Raw genomic sequence first — 19200 nt, 5'->3', positions numbered from 1 at the left:
CATGTCTATGGTTAGGAAACATAACCATCTTTGATTAATGAGCTAGTCAAGTAGAGGCATACTAGTGACTATCTATTTGTCTATGTATTCACACATGTATCATGTTTCCGGTTAATACAATTCTAGCATGAATAATAAACATTTATCATGATATGAGGAAATAAATAATAACTTTATTATTGCCTCTAGAGAATATTTCCTTCATCGGGCGCGAACGCGGCAACGTGATCCCGGCCGGCGGCGGAGAAGGTCGGCAAGGCCGCGGGCGTAAAGCGGAGGAAGATTCCATCTACAAAGAGGCCACCTTCTTCATCTTCTCACTCCATCCCCCTGCAAGGAGGTGCTCCGGCGATGCCGTTCAATGGTGCCGCTCCCCCCGCGAGCGAGGTGTTCGACGAAGTGGCCGGAAGGTATGCGTCTTTGGTCTTGGCGATTTCCTTTCATTTTCCGCCATTATTCTCGATATCTCGTGACTTGTTATCATTCGCTATAGCGGTGGTTCCAACAATGCAACAACCGAGTTCGTGAACTTGTTGGACACGAATGCGGTTGACATTGATCAAGCCCCTTTCGAACCATTCGACTACGATGAAACGGAGGGCGACATGGATGATCATGGTTGTGCAGACGAATTGGAGGAGATCGAAGCGGAAGCATATGAGCAATCGCAAGCAAAAACTGGGAAAAGCCAAAGATCGAAGAACTACATGATATTGGAAGATCAAGCTTTGATCCAAGCATGGAGTGCGGTGTCTCTTGATGCATGCACGGGTACTTCGCAAACCGCCAAGAGATATTGGCAAAAGGATCGAAGATCAATACTTCCGCATTATGGCAAAGCGTCCCAATAGAACTCCACGCACATTTCGGTCACTTCAAGGGCGCTGGGAGAATATCAAGCCTATGTGCAGCCGTTGGGCAACTTGCTTGGAGCAAGTACGCAATGCACCTCCAAGTGGCACCGTGGAGTCCGACTATGTGAGTTTGTTTTGCCTTTGTTCAAGTTGTGCATCATCATACTACATCATGGGAAATGATTGATCTTGTGCATCATATCACATTGTGTAGGACAAGATTGCTCAACATAGGTACAAGGACATGGAAGCTTCGGAAGGCAGATTCTTCAAACTAGAGCATTGTTGGGAGTTGCTCCAAAAGTGCGAGAAGTGGAAGTTGATCGACAAAGAATCCCCACCAAACAGAGGCTCACTTACAAACATGGATGAAGATGAGGATGATGATGACCCAAGAAATTTGCACAAGCTCGATGGTGACAAGAAGACTAAGGAGAAGATGAAGAGAGAGCAAGAAGCATCGAGCTTGAGGGAGAAGATTGATGCCATGGTGCAATCCAACGAGTCGATGTTGTTGAAGTCGTTGGAGATCAAGAAAGAATTGGCCGAGAAGAAGGCAAAGGAGAAGCAAGAAAAGTGGCAATTGCTCAAGGAAGAGGGGCTGCGCAGAGCTGCCATTGAGGAGAGAAGAGCACGCGCCGCTGAAAACAAATCCATGTCCATGTTGCTCGCCGAAGAGAATAAGATCATGTCAATGAACCGCAATGACATGGACGACCTCACCAAAATATGGCATGATATGGCAAGGAGAGAAATCTTGAAGAGGAGAATGGTCGCGCTGGCCGGTCCGTGTTACAGTTCCGGTGATGTTTTCTCTGCTCCATATGATGGCAATGTGGATGATTTCGGTGCGGGAGTTGGAACAAGCGCCGGAGGTGGATTCGGTGGCGCCGATGAACTTCAAGATGGACTCAATGGCACGGAGTGAAGATCGACCAAGATGATGCCGGACATGGGCGCAAACCTTTGCAGGGCCCTCTTTTGCGTTTGCCGTAATGAACTTGACTTTTATTTGCGCGTAAAACCGTTTATGTCGTTTGAATTTGAACTTGTTTGTGAAACCCTATGTCAAATGCGAGATTTGCAGTTTTTCTGTTTGCGGGTCGTCGCAGTGGTGCCCGAACAGAACCGGCAAAAGCTGACCCGTAAAAAAACATATTCCACGAATATACTTTTTTACGGATCCGTTTAGGGGTCTGTATCTGTGCCAGGCCGCGCCGGCCCGCAAAAACGGTTTTGCGCGAACTGCAAACGCGTTTTGCGGGCCGACGAAATGCGGGGTCTGCTAGAGTTGCTCTCAGTTGGTACAGACCAAATGGAGGCACTCTTTTTCAAAAATTATTGAAGTGTACTCTACAATGCCTATAAGCCTAAAAATAACCACTTAACCCAACAGTGGTCATGCCAAAATTTGTAGTTAGGGTTCAAACCAAGCACACCCACCTTCTTACGGCTGTGCACGGAGTATGTGTATCCTGTATTTTATTTTATTTTGTAGCGAAATAATTGAAAAAAAAATGACGTAGAAAACGCAACGGGACCATTCCCCTCGGGGAACACCTCCCCGTAACCCCCCGGCCTCTCCATTCTCCCCCAAAACTCTCCAGAGCTCCCCTTCCACCGCGCGCCACCGAGCCGCTCCTCCCTTCCAACGCGCACCAAGCCTACTAGTGCAGCACCGCCTCCTCCTCCTCCTCATGGCCGGCCCTCCCAGTCCTCGACCGTTCCTTCATCGCGGCGGCGGCGGCTACGGACGAGTCGGCGGTGGTCAGCCCCGACGCGGCGCCTGACGTGGACGCGGAGTTCGGGTTCCAGCGGCACGATTTCGGCAAGGAGAAGCTCGCAGGGACGGTGGAGTTCCACGAGCGACACCTCTTCCTCTGCTACCAGGGCCCCCAGGAGTGGCGGTCCCACGTTGAGGCAATCTACTCCGACCAACTTCCCGGTCTTCTCGCCGCCGCGATCGAGGCCCGAAAGCCCAATTTGAAGAAAATCGTGAGAATCTCTACCTCTCTCCCCTCTTTTGTTCGGCTTGGTGATTAGGGTTTTCTTATGCTTCTGTTAGTATTTTTTAGTTTAGTTGGTGATTCGGCTTGGTAATGGCAACTGTCTGCGAGTCGCTAGGTTCTTCAGATTTATCTGGTCGCTAGTTCCGATTAGCTTACAGTACGGTTTGAGTTTTGGTTATTTCGGTGGAGTTCGTGCAGGAGATCGCGGTCGTTGGTTGCTAATCGGTTGGTCCGATGAGTGTTGGCAGATGCGTTGGTCTCGACCACTTTTGTTTCTTAATTGACCACCATATATCTCTTAATTAGCGTGATGGTGGTGTTGAGATGCTTACTGTTGATGCCAAATATGTTTGTGCATTATCTACATGATGCATTTGATGGGGGAGATCATTGTTATGGCCTATGGGATGGTAGGACTAGGATCTGAGCAGTACATACTAGAAATAATTGTTGCTGTTACCACACATACATATATGGTACATATGTAACATATCACCAAGTTACAAATAAGGCTCTGTTTCTTCTAGCTGAGATTGTTTTCATCAGTTGATTATTATATAATTTGCTATGTTATCTGCCTGCCATCTTTATTGGCTGGAGTCCATTATGCACCTTTGAAACCATATATGGTGGTTCGTGTATAATTTGATGTGTTACTCTTTTGTGTGTGTGTTTATATCCACATTGTGCAACACATAGAAAGTTACTGAAAAATATGCGAAAGTAGCTAGTTAGTTTATTTCCCTCTCGGGGTATGCCACTATGGCATTGTTGAGCATTTGTACTGTTTCTAGGAATCTAAGGTGATATTGTTCAGTATTATGATCTTCCTAAGCTAGTTACTGCCTTAGCCCTTATGCTCTTTCCTTTTTCATATATCACTTTTTGGTCAGTATGTATTCTTTGATTGGTGTTTTATTTTCTATTTTTGGAAGTTGTCGGATTATTATGTTGATTCTAAATTGATTTTTCTGTTAATTAGCTAAATTGTACACGTGTGTCTGATCCTAGGGGCATTGTGACTTATGCTTATGAAAGCACAAGCCACCTTGTGCTTAGATTATTAGACAAGACCTCTCCATGTTTTATTTTTGTTATTGCTAATGAGTGGTCTGTCCTACATTTATCAGACCAAGCTAACCATCTGTGAAGCAAAAGATAGCATGGAAGCAGCTCTTGGAGACATTTTAATATTTCCTGATATGATCCGATACAGGTACTTGCAAGGCTGTAGACAAATAAACATGCAGTTTTCCCTTTCTGCTGTTAGGTGATGGAATATATAATCAGCTGATTATTTTCTTCAATATATGATGTTGCAGAGGGCTGACCAACTCTGATGTTGACAAATTTGTTGATGAGGTACTTGTAAAAGAGTTTGAATTGCTACCTGGATCTCTTGAGGCTATAAGAGGTTCCTATGTTTTTGTCTGCACTGATGGAGACAAAAGGTGCAATGTCTGTGGCCCTGCTTTGATCAGAAGGTTCGAGGAGGAGGTAGAAGGCAAAGGTCTTGCTGAGGTGTCTCTTAATGAATGCTCAGGCGCCGAAATTCACAAGTACGCAGGTCATATAATGATATTCCGTTCTGGTGCTACTGGAGAAGTTACTGGCCACTGGTAAGATACAAGAATTGTATTAACATATACATTCTAATCTCAATACCTTCCTGCAAAGCTCTACGTTCTAATTTTACTTCGTCAAAAGCAAGCTGTTGCTCAGTGTGTTCTTAATTATAGGTATGGCTATGTTACCCCTGATGATGTGCCAATTTTGCTGCAAAAGCATGTTGTAGAAGGAGAGACAGTGGACCATTTATGGAGGCATGCGTCCTCTTTTGATCATTACACGTGTCGGTTTTGACTGATGTTATTTAGTTTTAGGATTTTTCCCGTCATGTGTATCCATGTTTCGTAGTGTGAGGACACTTTCCAATTCTGTGTCTAATGAATGGTGTGACATTATTACAAATCTGCACGGTGTGTTTTATAGAGATTTTATGTTTACAGCACTGTAGTTACCCTTTTTCCAAATCATTTGGATACTTCAATTGCCATGATCTTTAGTTAAGAAAAGATACTGCGTTGGAAGTCTGCCGTGCGACACTTCTTTTCTTGAGGATTGTAGTAAAGTAAGCCAAGAGTAATCCTACTAAGTACATCCATCTAAGAGGAGAACAAAGATAACATGTGCTGTAGGCTGTAGGCTGTTTCTTACTCTCTGTGGCTCCCATTTTTCTTATTTTAGGATACTTTATTATGATTTGTATTTCATGAATAATGTTGAAGCAATTATTTTTACAAGTTACTTTGCTTGTGTGATGTCAAATAAAAATAGCATGTTGTATTTACAAATATTCTTGATTGCTTATTTGCAGTGACTTAAGAAATCAAAGAATAACTTTAGTTTCAGGAATACTTTATTAGGATTTGCTTTTCATGAATTATTCTGTTGAATCACTTACTTATTCAAGTAATACTGCTCGTGTGATGCCACATTAAGATACTGTGTTGCATTTTACAAATGTTCCTGATTGTTTTTTGTTGACTTAGAAATAGGAGTAAAAGGTTGAACTTTCTGTGTGGTCAGTCCCATTGTAACCAAACCATTGACAAAGAATGCCCATCTTTTTTCACAAATGTTCTATAAAGACCTGATATGTCTTGTCCATGTTTAATCCTATGTTTGCTTCATAGCCGGATACTTCTACCTTAACCTTTGTTCTCACAAATGCTCGCAGAGGTCAGCTTGGTTTATCCGAAGAAGATCAACAGACAGCTTTGGAGCTCAGGCAGAAGTTGAACTTCATCAGAATTCCTTACTCGAGCCACTGACACAAACAAAAACAGGGGAAGTCAGGAATGATCAGAGTCACTCGGTAATCTCTTTTATGATTAATGGGAAAACTTCTTCTATGTTGTACCAAGTTTATAAAAGATATGCGCCAATATCTACAACATAAGTATATATAGTAAAAGAATGTTTTATGTTGAATCTAATAGAACTAATTTGTTGTAAATATTGAGATATATAGACTTGTTCAACCTTAATTTTTTGTGACTTAGGACAAAGCTAGAGCTTCAATTATTTTTGAAACGAGGGAGTAGCTATCTTTGTTTGATTTATCACAAATGGATATGATGCATTTTTTCACAACTTTATAGATCACCTTAGGAGACTATCCTGGAATCTCTTAAATCTTCTGCTTGATATTTTACATATCAAGGCAATTTGTAGTTTCTGAGTTAATTTAGCTAAGAGAATGACGAATATCCTAACTTGTTCGCAGCTTGAGACCTCAAGTGGCCTTGGTGGAAAGTTACCTGATCCTATGATGAAACTTAAAATCCCAAAAGATTTTGCTGGTATGAATTTCAATGTTTTATCTTTGCACAAATCACATTATTGTTTTGTAGGCTCTCACGGGTTACCTTTTTTCTTCAGGAGATGCTGTTCTCAGTGGTTCTGAATGGCACCATTTTTTACATGCAAAAGATCTGCAAACTGTCGTCAATGAAACAGAGAAATGGTTATCGGGCAAATTGTCTTTGGCACTCCTGCAAAATGGGCCAGTTTTTGCGATTGAAGGGAAAGATGTCTCTGATATGCTATTCCAGAATGGTGCAGTTTGTGTGGTAAGAAATGACCAGCTCTCAGAGGTGGTCATCACAAGGAGACTCTACAGCAATAGCATTACTGCTACACTAAGGGAACGCCAAGCTGGAACTTCTGAAGTAAGTATTGCAATTGGTGTAATTTAGTGGTATTAACTGCCTCTTTTCTTATGTGAAACATGTATTGCAGGTCTCTGATATCAAGATCACGAAAACAGAGTTTGGTGGTAATGGCTGGACTCGCCGAAAGTATTCAATCGAAGGCGATGATGGATATCATGTGTTCCAGTGGCGCCCCCGAGAATCGGATAGCAAGGTAACTCGTAAACCTGTGTTTTGCGCAGAATCTTATAGAGTTGAAAATCGATTGCCCATATAATTAATTACACTGAATTGAGCTGGGAATATTAGTTGCAGACCAAACCGAAGCAAAAGGCAAAAGTGAAGCACATTCAGGATGAAGTTGCTGTGCCGCCATCGCCAAGAGTTGAGCCACAGATTCCGGACTTCTCCCTAAGCAACTGCATTTCCATTGCAACGGCGATTCCTGAGCTGTCACCAGTTGAGAAGGCAAACAGTTGTGATATATTCAGAGATGATGTCAATAGGCAGATATTTGTTTGCGCTGATCAAGAAACCCGCCTTGCATGGTTAAGAAAGCAGATGGCGCCAATACTTGATTGAGTCTAAAAGGTGATCAATGTTCTTATTCCTCCTTTCTGTCTGTAAAAGTTCTACATTGGGTTAAAAAAAAGGCGACTGCTAGGCGCCGGCGCACCGGCCGAGCAGTTCGGCCGGTCTAGCCCCAGCCACCCGATGCGTGGGATTAGAGCCGTTCGATCACCCCTCTCCCACGTCATCGTCTTCTTCCCCCTTCCCCCCTACTTCAGATTCGCCATGCGCTCACCCCCGGCCGCCGCGCGCTCGCTCCCGGCCGCCGCGCGCTCGCTCCCGGCTGCCGTTGGATGCGCCCCCGGCCGCCGCGCGCTCGCCCCCGGCCGCCTAGCGCTCGCTCCCGGCCGCCGTTGGATGTGTTGCTACAGCCCGCGACACCGCAACCCCCCCCCCCTCCCCGCAGCTCTTGCCCTCCATAGCCACGAGGCCATCGCCTGCGGTCGCAGCGCTGGTGGTCGACGCTCACCGGGGCCCCTTAGTTGCCGCCGTCATGGTCGTCGGCAACATTAGTTGCAGCCCGCCGGCGTGTCGAGTCGAAAACTCGCCATGGTCATCATCGTACATGGTGGAAGCTTCTGCAAAACGCTGGTTGTAGCTTTTCCATAGCCGGTTGCAGCTTTCGTCCTCCGACCATAGCTTCTGTTCACCTCCGGTTGAAGCATTTTTGTTTGTCAGTTGGAGCTTTTCCCATCAACAGTTGTACCTTCTCAGGTGCCGATTGCAGCTTCCATGGCGCCCCCCTCAGTTTCCATGTATCTCTGGTTGGAGCTTTTTTCTCAGCGGTGGTAGCATTCTCGTGTGCCGGTTGTAGCAATTTTAAGTGCTGGTTGTAGCACGACGTGACAGCATTGTAGCAAAAATTCCCGACGCCGGCTATGGCAATGCCGCAAAATGAGACAACGGTTGTAGCAAAAAACAACACCAGTTGTAGCAAATATCGCTGGATCATAGTGGCTACAAAACTCCGGCGAACTCGGGTTGCAGCTCTGATGAACGTGGTTGTAGCTTTTTTGTTGAACGGTTGTAGCTTTGTGGTATGTGGTTGTAGCATTCGCGAAACCATCGTCAGCAAGTCTCTCGTGCAGCAACCTAATGGGGTCCGCCGGTGGTGGCCTCGCTAGAGAAGCTGCGGCGCTTGGCGGCAGCGCCTGAGGTTCGCGGGGGGGGGGGGGGGGGGGATGAAGGGTGGATGGAGGTTGAGTGGTAGAAGAAAGAAGAAGATAAGGGTTCCGCCGGTGGTGGCCTCGCTGGAGAAGTCGCGGCGCTCGGCGGCAGCGCTTGATGTCGCGGAGGGGGGTGGGGTGGGATGAAAGGTGGAGGCAGGTTGAGTGGGGGAAGGAAGAAGAAGATAAGGCAAAAGAAAAAAAATTAGGAGAAGGACGGGGGAGAGACTCTGGATCCATGTGGATCAGACGCACGCGACGCGACCGGCTGAATGTTTCGGCCGGCGCCCGGGCGTAAAACGTTTCCCTAAAAAAAACTTTGTTTTATCATTTGAGCTGCACATTCAGAAGTTTGGCTTTGCATACAGTTACCAGTTAGCACTTATTTTACCTTCATATAACAACAACAACAACAAAGCCTTTAGTCCCAAACAAGTTGGGGTAGGCTAGAGGTGAAACCCATAAGATCTCGCAACCAACTCATGGCTCTGGCACATGGATAGCAAGCTTCCACGCACCCCTGTCCATAGCTAGCTCTTTGTCGATACTCCAATCCTTCAGGTCTCTCTTAACGGACTCCTCCCATGTCAAAATCGGTCGACCCCGCCCTCTCTTGACATTCTCCGCACGCTTTAGCCGTCCGCTATGCACTGGAGCTTCTGGAGGCCTGCGCTGAATATGCCCAAACCATCTCAAACGATGTTGGACAAGCTTCTCCTCAATTGGTGCTACCCCAACTCTATCTCGTATATCATCATTCCGGACTCGATCCTTCCTCGTGTGGCCACACATCCATCTCAACATACGCATCTCCGCCACACCTAACTGTTGAACATGTCGCCTTTTAGTCGGCCAACACTCCGGGCCATACAACATTGCGGGTCGAACCGCCGTCCTATAGAACTTGCCTTTTAGCTTTTGTGGCACTCTCTTGTCACAGAGAATGCCAGAAGCTTGGCGCCACTTCATCCATCCGGCTTTGATTCGATGGTTCACATCTTCATCAATACCCCCATCCTCCTGCAACATTGACCCCAAATACCGAAAGGTGTCCTTCCGAGGTACCACCTGGCCATCAAGGCTAACCTCCTCCTCCTCACAGCTAGTAGTACTGAAACCGCACATCATGTACTCGGTTTTAGTTCTACTAAGCCTAAACCCTTTCGATTCCAAGGTTTGTCTCCATAACTCTAACTTCCTATTTACCCCCGTCCGACTATCGTCAACTAGCACCACATCATCCGCAAAGAGCATACACCATGGGATATCTCCTTGTATACCCCTTGTGACCTCATCCATCACCAATGCAAAAAGATAAGGGCTCAAAGCTAACCCCTGATGCAGTCCTATCTTAATCGGGAAGTCATCGGTGTCGACATCACTTGTTCGAACACTTGTCACAACATTATTGTACATGTCCTTGATGAGGGTAATGTACTTTGCTGGGACTTTGTGTTTCTCCAAGGCCCACCACATGACATTCCGCGGTATCTTATCATAGGCCTTCTCCAAGTCAATGAACACCATATGCAAGTCCTTCTTATGCTCCCTATATCTCTCCATAAGTTGTCGTACCAAGAAAATGGCTTCCATGGTCGACCTCCCAAGCATGAAACCAAACTGATTTTTGGTCACGCTTGTCATTCTTCTTAAGCGGTGCTCAATGACTCTCTCCCATAGCTTCATTGTATGGCTCATCAGCTTAATTCCACGGTAATTAGTACAACTCTGAACATCCCCCTTGTTCTTGAAGATTGGTACTAATATACTCCGTCTCCATTCTTCTGGCATCTTGTTTGCCCGAAAAATGAGGTTGAAAAGCTTGGTTAGCCATACTATCGCTACGTCCCCGAGACCTTTCCACACCTCAATGGGGATACAATCAGGGCCCATCGCCTTGCCTCCTTTCATCCTTTTTAAAGCCTCCTTCACCTCAGACTCCTGGATGCGCCGCACAAAACGCATGCTGGTCTCATCAAAGGAGTCATTCAGTTCAATGGTAGAACTCTCATTCTCCCCATTGAACAGCTTGTCGAAGTACTCCCGCCATCTATGCTTAATCTCTTCGTCCTTCACCAAGAGTTGGCCTGCTCCGTCCTTGATGCATTTGACTTGGCCAATATCCCTCGTCTTCCTCTCCCGGATCTTAGCCATCTTATAGATGTCCCTTTCACCTTCCTTCGTGCCTAACCGTTGGTAGAGGTCCTCATATGCCCGACCCCGTGCTTCACCAACAGCTCGCTTTGCGGCCTTCTTCGCCATCTTGTACTTCTCTATGTTGTCTGCACTCCTATCCAGGTATAGGCGTCTGAAGCAATCTTTCTTCTCTTTAAGCGCCTTCTGGACATCATCATTCCACCACCAGGTATCGTTATCTTCGCTTCTCCTTCCCCTGGACACTCCAAACTCCTCCGAGGCCACCTTACGAATGCAAGTCGCCATCTTCATCCACACATTGTCCGCATCCCCTCCTTCCTCCCAAGGGCCCTCCTTAAATACCCTCTCCTTGAACACCTGAGCTACCCCCCCCTTGAGCTTCCACCACTTCGTTCTAGCGACCTTGGCACGCTTATCCCGCTGGACACGAATCCGAAAGCGGAAGTCAGCAACCACCAGCTTATGCTGGGGTACAACACTCTCCCCAGGTATCACCTTACAGTCTAGGCACGCACGCCTATCTTCTCTTCTCGAGAGGATGAAATCAATCTGGCTAGAGTGTTGGCCACTACTAAAAGTCACCAGATGTGATTCTCTCTTTCTAAAGAGGGTGTTAGCTACAATCATGTTGTAGGCTAGAGCAAAGCTTAAGACATCTTCTCCTTCTTGATTCCTGATGCCATAGCCAAAGCCCCCATGCGCCCCTTCAAAACCTATGTTAGATGTACCCACGTGGCCATTGAGGTCTCCTCCTATGAAGAGCTTCTCACCAATCGGTACACTCCTAACCATGTCTTCCAAGCCTTCCCAGAACTCCCTCTTGGTGTTCTCATTGTGGCCTACTTGCGGGGCATATGCGCTGATAACATTGAGAACCAAGTCCTCAGCTACCAGCTTGACCAGGATAATCCGGTCCCCACGTCTCCTGACGTCTACCACTCCATACTTGAGGCTCTTGTTGATCAAGATGCCTATGCCATTTCTGTTTGCAGCCGTCCCCGTGTACCACAGCTTGAAGCCGGTATCCTCCACCTCCTTCGCCTTCTGTCCTCTCCATTTGGTTTCTTGGATGCAAAGGATATCAACACCTCTCCTCACTGCTGCATCAACTAGCTCCCGAAGCTTCCCTGTCAGAGACCCTACGTTCCAGCTACCTAAGCGAATCCTCCTAGGCTCGGCTAGCTTCCTTACCCTTCGCACTCGTCGAGTCAAATGCGAAGACCCTTGCTCATTTTCCACTACATCCGGGCGCCGATGTAGCGCGCCACTAAGGATGCGACGACCCGATCCTCGCTCACTTGCCACCGTATCCGGATCAAGATACGGCGCGCCACTTGGGGGGTGACGGCCCGGCCCTTGCCCATTTTCCACCACACCCGGGTTCCGATGTGGCGCGTCGCTGAGAGGGTTACGCCCCAACGAAAATCTTTTGGGTTTCATCTCCATAAGAGTGGCTGAGTTTTTACGTTGGCTCGCCAAGCCTATCACAACCCTCCTCCTTTACCTTTATATGACCACCAAAATAAAATAAAAGGAATAACGCCACTAGATGGTCAAGTAGAGAAATTGAACACCTATGTTGTGGTTATACTTGCACTGATGGTAGTCTCTCTGGCCTTGAGGTTAACTAACCTATCGTGGTTTGCCTCCCTTTACAGGATTAACTGTGGGCAAGATATGCAGGAGACAGTGAAGAGGTGCACGAGAACTGCAGGTTACATCTTCAATGTTCGGACAACAGTTCCATCGACAAATGTGGAGGATCACTATGACATTTCTCTGTCTATTATGTAGCATGATTCTGTCACACTATTCTGCTATTGATCAACATGATTTTCAATGAGCTTTAAGCTTCATCAGTCTTATAACGCTCTGTTCTGATGGTGATTAGATGAAATTACTTCTTTATGGATGAGCAAATCGTTGCATAGATGTTGGTGTCCCGGCGCGTGAACCATGGATCAGCTTTGCGTAGTCGTTTGTCCTAAAAATACTGCACGTACAACCTGGGCACTCACGCTTCAAAATTAGTGCACACTTAAGGATTTTGGTGAGCAGATCATTTTCAGTGCTTATGAGTAGATCTGCTCAAGCTCTATGTCATCCTCCGACTGAGTACTTTGGAAGTTGGAACCCATAGTTTTCTCTTATCGCCTCTGTTATGGCCGCAATGTGACGTGCCAACGACTCGTGAATTGAGAATTTGAAATCCAGCTGCGCTGCCACCTGCTAGTATGTGTTGTGCAACAAGCCTAGCTGGGCCTGAACTTTCCCCAAACTCTTCCTAATCGCCGCATATGTTTTCTGCGCGACCTCACCATTGCCGTGAAGATGGTTTATGAGGTGTAGACGATCGATCCAAGGAATGAGTGTCCGGTACTACGGGATCTCAGCACAAAATTTGTCTGAAATCAAATTCTCTGTAGGATGCTGATCATGAAAGTCTCTAGTGTTTAAACCCGTTCTTGTAGTGGTATTTGGGTGGCAGTGCCCCTGGAGCTGTCAGTGTGATATTTTGGTCCAGTAGTATGGTCAGTCGACCCTTAAAAACCTGGCTTTTGCATGATCTACGTGACCTGGGTGCTGTAAAAACGTATCAATTATAACACTCACTTAGCTGCGTGCGAGAGATGGATTGGTGGAACTAGCGTAGATCTTGATGGGGATGCGAGAATAATTAGGCCCTTCCCAGTGCTTCATGGTGTACATGTGCTAAGGATGTCACATAGATAAAAAAAATGAGGTGGCAAAGCAATTAAAGAGGAGAGAGAATATTATGATGATCCCAGAAGGAAACAGTGCTAAGCAGGTAGACCTATGCAAAATGATTACTTCCTCCATCTAGGTGAGTAAGGCTGGTCGTAATGGTAGTATCATAGCTAGTATCATGCATGCCAACTAGGCAATTTTGATGATGTGTCATAGCATTAAATGAAGACAGAGAAGGTGTAGTATCATATCATGATACTGTATCATATTAAATGATATGCTACTTTGTGTCATGCATGACAATAAATAGAGTACTACATGATACTAATATATGATACTATGTATTAGGGAGGTAGTATCATACACTAGTATCATATGCATGATACTCCCTCCATTCCCTTATACAAGGCCACTATGAAAAATACATTTTGCATCTATACAAGGCCACTAACAGTAACCGAGGCAAAATTTAATGATGTTTTCTCGTACTAGCAAGTTGTTTAATACTTGCATGCATGTAGTCATAATGACACTGTGCTACTTCCTTCTCATTCCTTCCTTGCATGCATGCTAGCGCATTAATGATCTCAGATAACAAGCAGAAAAGTTGGCTTGCAAAGTAGTCATTAAATTTTACCTAGGTACCTGTAATTTGAGTTTGTGGTCTTGTATAAGGGAATGGAGGGAGTACTAGTATATGATACTCCCCATTACAACCAGCCTAAGTCATTTTAGATTGTGCACCGTGACCAAGGAGGAGGGGAAAATGAGAGACCTTAATGTTTATTTGCTAATTAATAGCATTGCATGCAATGAACTAACCACTGCATGTCGTGTTTGGTAGTCTCAAGTCATTAAAAATATACACACCCCTCATCTCTTATTGGTTGATATGTCTAGAAACAAGAAACGAGGTAGAAGTTAATGCATCGTGCCTAAGTGTTTTGGGATTATTTGGTTTTCGTAAGATGACTTACACACCTAGACGGAGGGAGTACCAACCAATACATAAATGAGTTTATATAATTGTTAAACAATTTAATGAGGGAAGCTTAGCTACAAAAGCTAACACATATGCATTGGGGAGACTAGTTGCTAAGGTTTTTAATGCCCTTAGCACCTCATGTAAGCATCAAAGCATTGGAAGTAGCCTTAGGGATAGTAGGAAGAAGCAATGTGCATCTACAAAATTTTGTTCCAAATATGACCATATGTGACTTGTGCAAAAATAAAATGACCTGAATGAATATTCACACATCATTTTCCTTTACTTTTTTTATGTGTGTGTGCACGCCACACATTATCATATTTTTTTTATAGATGAACAAGATATAACATAACCCATGCCCTTTATTTATTTATTTTTAACTAAGAAATGAGACATTCGACAATGGATACGCCTAACCGTGAGCTCGAAGGCGTCACACCCAACTCCGTCTTCTTCAGTTGAAAAAATCTCCCTCATCTCCCCTGTTCCAACCTAGTAACCGTGTGTTACAGAAGGGCGAGTGCTCCGCGGCTGATCCGCGGCGGCGTGTTTCCATCTTCTCACCCAACACCGGCGGTCTCGTCAGGTTGTTCCCTACTTTCTCATAAGAGCATGTATATAAGGCTTACTCAGCAGGCTATAGCATTTGCCAGCTCATCCAAATCCTACATGGCAGAGAGAGAAAGCAGGAAAGAGAATGGAGCGGCTCTCCTGCAGTCGCCCGGCTGTAGCACGCAGTACGAGCAGAGCAGCCGGCTTGCAGCTCACACCGCTGGCGCTAGGCCGAAGCTAGGAGATTCCACCCAATCGTGTTTATACCCAGCTTAAAGAACTAATAATTTAAAGCTTTAATGAAGCCCACTTAGCAGCCGGTGTATAGCTAGCCTATTATATGGCCCGGCTTTAAGCTGGCTCTTTGATGATATGGCACAGGCTTACAGCCGGCTATCGACGCTGTTATTATCCTTGCTCTAAATCTTAATCCTCCCCTCTCTGGTTTTCCCTTCCGGAGACACGGCGTGATTTGAAGAAGGAATCAGGGATTTCTTCTCAATCCGAGTCGATCTCGAGGTCCGACCAGTGGCCTGTATAAAATAGCTAGCGGGGGCGGGACGGAGAAGAGTCAACCAAGCCCAGCCTGTGATTTGATTTGAAGAAGGAATCCGCGAGCGATGGGGAGGAAATTGCCCGCTCTTGCTCCGGCCGGGGCGGCGGCGGCGGGAAGGAAGCGAAAAGGTGCCACCTTGACAACGCTCGCCGCGTGCAAGCGCCCTGCGCGGGCGCAAGTAATCGGCGGATGGGCGTCCCTGCCCACCGACATAGTTGGCCTCATCACCTGCCGGCTCCTGGCCGGCGACGGCGACGGCGACGTGGTTGATTACATCGCCTTCCGCGCCGTCTGCTCCGGCTGGCGCGCCTGCACGCCCACGGCGCGCGACCCCACACTGCGGGATCCCCGCCTACGCCCGCGCGGCTGGGTCGCTCTCTGTGACGGCGACGCCGTCCGCCCAGACGATGCCTGCGAGATCGTCTTCTTCCATACGCGCACGGCCAGGCGCCTCCGCGTCCTCCTCCCGGAGCTCCGGCAACACAGGATCGTTGGCTTCACCGACGGACTCCTCATCCTCGTGCACAAGCGCACCACCGAGGTCCGCGTGCTGCATCCCTTCACGCGCGTCGTGGTCGATTTCCCGCCCCTCGCCCCGGTGTACCACGCGGTAGTCAGGCGGATGAAGCTGCTCGACATGAGCGCCGCGATATGCAGCAGCGCGTCCTCGGCGACCTCCATTGCGGTGGTGGTCTGGTTCCTCTGCACAAGTGTGGTGCTCGGCGCCGACCCGGGTTCAGATTGGGAGCTTCTCCACCGAGGTCTTTATGTTTGGAATACCTTGTCCTTCCAAGGAAAGCTCTATGCCACCACCCTGTCTTCACACGAGATCCTGCAGCTATACCCTCCTCCCAGACAGGAGGAACCCCTCGAGAATTCTGTGGTGGTTGCTCATGCTCCATATTTTGCTGATCGCATGTATAGCGATTTTCTACTCGTGGAGTCTGGTGGAAGGATGCTGCTCGTCGTCCGGCACCCAGCTCCTGGTACAAAGGAGATGGACTGGTCGGGACTAGAAGTCTTCAGGCTCTATGAAGTGCATCTGAGCAGCCAGCAGTGTAAGCTTATCCCGGTGAACACCTTAGGCGACCGCTCGCTGTTTCTCAGCGGTGACCGATGCCTGTCTGTTTCGGCCAGGGACCTCCCAACCTTGAGCAGCAACTCCATCTACTTCAGTCTACCATGGGACCCCATTGTGTTGCATTCGCTGGGGACTGGTTTGTCCGAGCGCTTAGCCGAGTCCTGCAAAATACATGATGGGAAGGACAGGATACGCCCATCTGTGCGCCCCTTCACCATTGCTGATCATCTCATGACCTACTGCCATACTCCTGAGTGGTATGTTTTCCTTCCTCAGTTCCCTTCCTAGCACAGATGCACCTCATCAGTATCCACGGCAACGAATGGATGTATGTTTAATTCTAATTTCGGTTGTCCTTCTCTTCCTCAACATATGTAGGTCTAAAGGACTCATGTTCCACGAGTACCAACACATACCTGAATCTTTCAAGGAACTGATTAAGAACATCCGGGCACAGGATGCGCAAGTGCGGATTCCACGTATTGGTTGAGCTGACGCTAAGCTTCACATTGCCCACTGAATAATGAAGGTACAAATAATGCCAGTATAGGCAATAAAGGCACAACTTCTTACAACTGTCTCAGTTAACATTTTTTCAGTCACACAACTTCTAACCTGGCAGTCTCTGTGTTGATATCAATGTTATCATTTCTTGCATATTTGACTTGCCTGGTGCAATTTGCAATTAGTAGATTCCTACCAAGCGTAAGAGCAGTAACCATATCATCAGCAATGTGATCTCATTATAACCTGCTGCAGCTACATATGAGTAATATGGCTATGATTTAAGAGAGAACCAATTTCTTATCCACTTCTGAGCAGCAGTAGTAATTACCAGCAATGTGACTATATGAGTGACCTAATCTTATGATCATTTTTGTGAACACCAATTGTTTACAGGTTCTGGCAGCATATGGAGAAGAAGAGAGGGGGGCATGAACCTGAAGATATTTTGTTTACTAGGATTGTTGAGAACTTGGTTAACGTATGTATCTGTCCAAATATATGATTATTTAGGAAAATGAAAATCCATCCTCAGTCATGTTGATTGCGGGGTGTATTTTGTCACCAAGTATGTTTGGGTGTTGAACTGCAGTGAAACTTTCTGTGTATTTTTTTTACTTTGAGAAAATAATGCCCATGTGACCTTCATGGCCCTGTTTTTTGATACATAGCCCCGTCTTAATAATGCGAAGTTGGATTATCGTCCTTGCATCAAAGTTACTGCAGGATATATGTGTCGCGCTAATTTTTCTTGTGTTCATAGACCACCTGCTTATGCATTTGGTTGTAGGTTATCTTATACTGATTCTTTGGGACCTGCCAAACTTGTTTGTGAAAATGTTAAACCTGGTCGCAGGCATGTATTTTAGTTATTTCCCAGAACACTCAAGTAACTCTTCATAATGAAAGCTCAAAATGACTTGGTTTTCTTTATTTATTGCACGGTGATTTTATCGAAAACAGAAATTTTCCCATCATGGTCTTGCAAATGTTCTGAAGTCTTACGATATGAAGAGTGTAAAACTGTAGATGGTCTTAGCTTCTCATACTCATGGCCCATGAATCATGATTAATGGCGATTTTCTTTCCAAGCTCATCGGGACAGAAGAATAGCAGGAATCCTGTGTGTTATTCACTGAGAGGCCGAGGCCTTTATATACACGGGAGTCATGCTAGTAGTTACAACAGAGTGGAGCTAATCTCCAGGAAGAGCGTGGCGAACGCTACGCCCCGGCGGGCGCGGACGTGGCCGCGGTCACCGCACGTGGTGCGGGCGAGTGGGCGCGGGCTGGGTCTCCACTAGCCGTTTTCCAACAGCCCCCCGCAGCCGCAACAGGGTCGTCGACGATGTTGAGGCTGGATCAAAACTAGCAGAAGACGGCGGTTGGCAGTCCCTTGATGAAAACGCCGGCGAACTGAGACGAGGAGAGCACGTGGAGAACGCGGACGTCGCCGAAGGAGACGCGCTCCCGGACGAAGTGAAGGTTGATCTTCACGTGCTTGGTGCGCTGATGCTAAGCTTGGGGATTCCCATGGCATCCCAAGCTATTATCTAAAAGAGAAGCAAGCAGCTAAGCTTGGCGATGCCCGAGTGGCATCCCCTCTTTCTTCTAACGACTATCGGTATTTTACCTGGAGCTATATTTTTATTCATCACATATCATGAGTTTTGCTTGGAGCGTTTTGTATTATATGAGTCTTTGCTTGTTTTGATTTTTATTTTGTGTCATCTATCCTTGCTGGACACACCTATTTGAGAGAGCCAAAATTATGCTATGACTTGTTAGAATTGCTCTCTATGCTTCACTTAAATCTTTATGAGCTATGGAATTGCTTTAGTGCTTCACTTATATCTTCTTGAGCATGATGTGCTTTAGAATTTTTGAAGAAATTCTCTCATGCTTCACTTAGATTTACTTTAGAGTTAGTAAAATTTTCAAGAAATTTTCTCTTGCTTCACTTAAATTATTTTGAGAGAAGAATTTTTTTATGCTCATGTTCTTTACTTAGTTTGTTTGAGCTATCAAAAGCAACATATAAAATTAGTCCCAATAGATATTCAAGAGGGATAATAAAAACTTTCATGAAGATCATTGGACAAAATAAACTTGATTCTTTGTAATAGTTTTGCGATATGATGATATAATATGTGAGTCATGTTGATGAGTAATTTTGCTTTAGTAAGAATATTGGTGTTAAGGTTTGTGATTCCCTGTGCAAGCACGAAAGTCAATAGTTATGCAATGAAATTATATCCTACTTGTGGTGCATTATTCGGTGTTAGTTATGCTTAATGCTCGCTTATGAGATTTTTCGTTTCTTGGTTGGATGCTTCTCA

At 46.1% G+C, this 19200-nt stretch overlaps 2 protein-coding genes across 3 annotated transcripts; both read left to right on the top strand.

The window, feature by feature from the left end:
* The first annotated feature begins 2433 nt into the window (after positions 1-2433).
* Positions 2434-12345, top strand: LOC123070461 (uncharacterized). Of its 2 annotated transcripts, none has more exons than XM_044493692.1 (9): positions 2434-2849; positions 3994-4079; positions 4186-4482; positions 5604-5741; positions 6153-6228; positions 6308-6597; positions 6668-6793; positions 6895-7170; positions 12131-12345. In XM_044493692.1, exons 3-8 carry the CDS (start codon positions 4399-4401, stop codon positions 7159-7161), a joined length of 981 nt encoding a protein of 326 aa, XP_044349627.1. In that variant the 5' UTR covers positions 2434-2849; positions 3994-4079; positions 4186-4398; the 3' UTR covers positions 7162-7170; positions 12131-12345. The 2 variants fall into 2 exon arrangements, with proteins under 2 accessions (XP_044349627.1, XP_044349625.1); XM_044493690.1 differs by having other exon boundaries at positions 6889-7170.
* Positions 12346-14603: 2258 nt separating this feature from the next.
* Positions 14604-17528, top strand: LOC123070460 (uncharacterized). The gene is made up of 3 exons (XM_044493689.1): positions 14604-16615; positions 16737-16887; positions 17259-17528. The coding sequence occupies exons 1-2, from the start codon at positions 15342-15344 to the stop codon at positions 16846-16848; spliced, it is 1386 nt and encodes a 461-aa protein (XP_044349624.1). The 5' UTR covers positions 14604-15341; the 3' UTR covers positions 16849-16887; positions 17259-17528.
* Positions 17529-19200: the final 1672 nt, after the last annotated feature.

This window comes from Triticum aestivum, chromosome 3B, assembly GCF_018294505.1.
Source record: "Triticum aestivum cultivar Chinese Spring chromosome 3B, IWGSC CS RefSeq v2.1, whole genome shotgun sequence".
Classification (NCBI taxonomy): Eukaryota; Viridiplantae; Streptophyta; class Magnoliopsida; order Poales; family Poaceae; genus Triticum; species Triticum aestivum.
The sequence above is the reverse complement of the archived record's forward strand: the minus strand, read 5'-3'. Positions and strand labels throughout refer to the sequence as shown.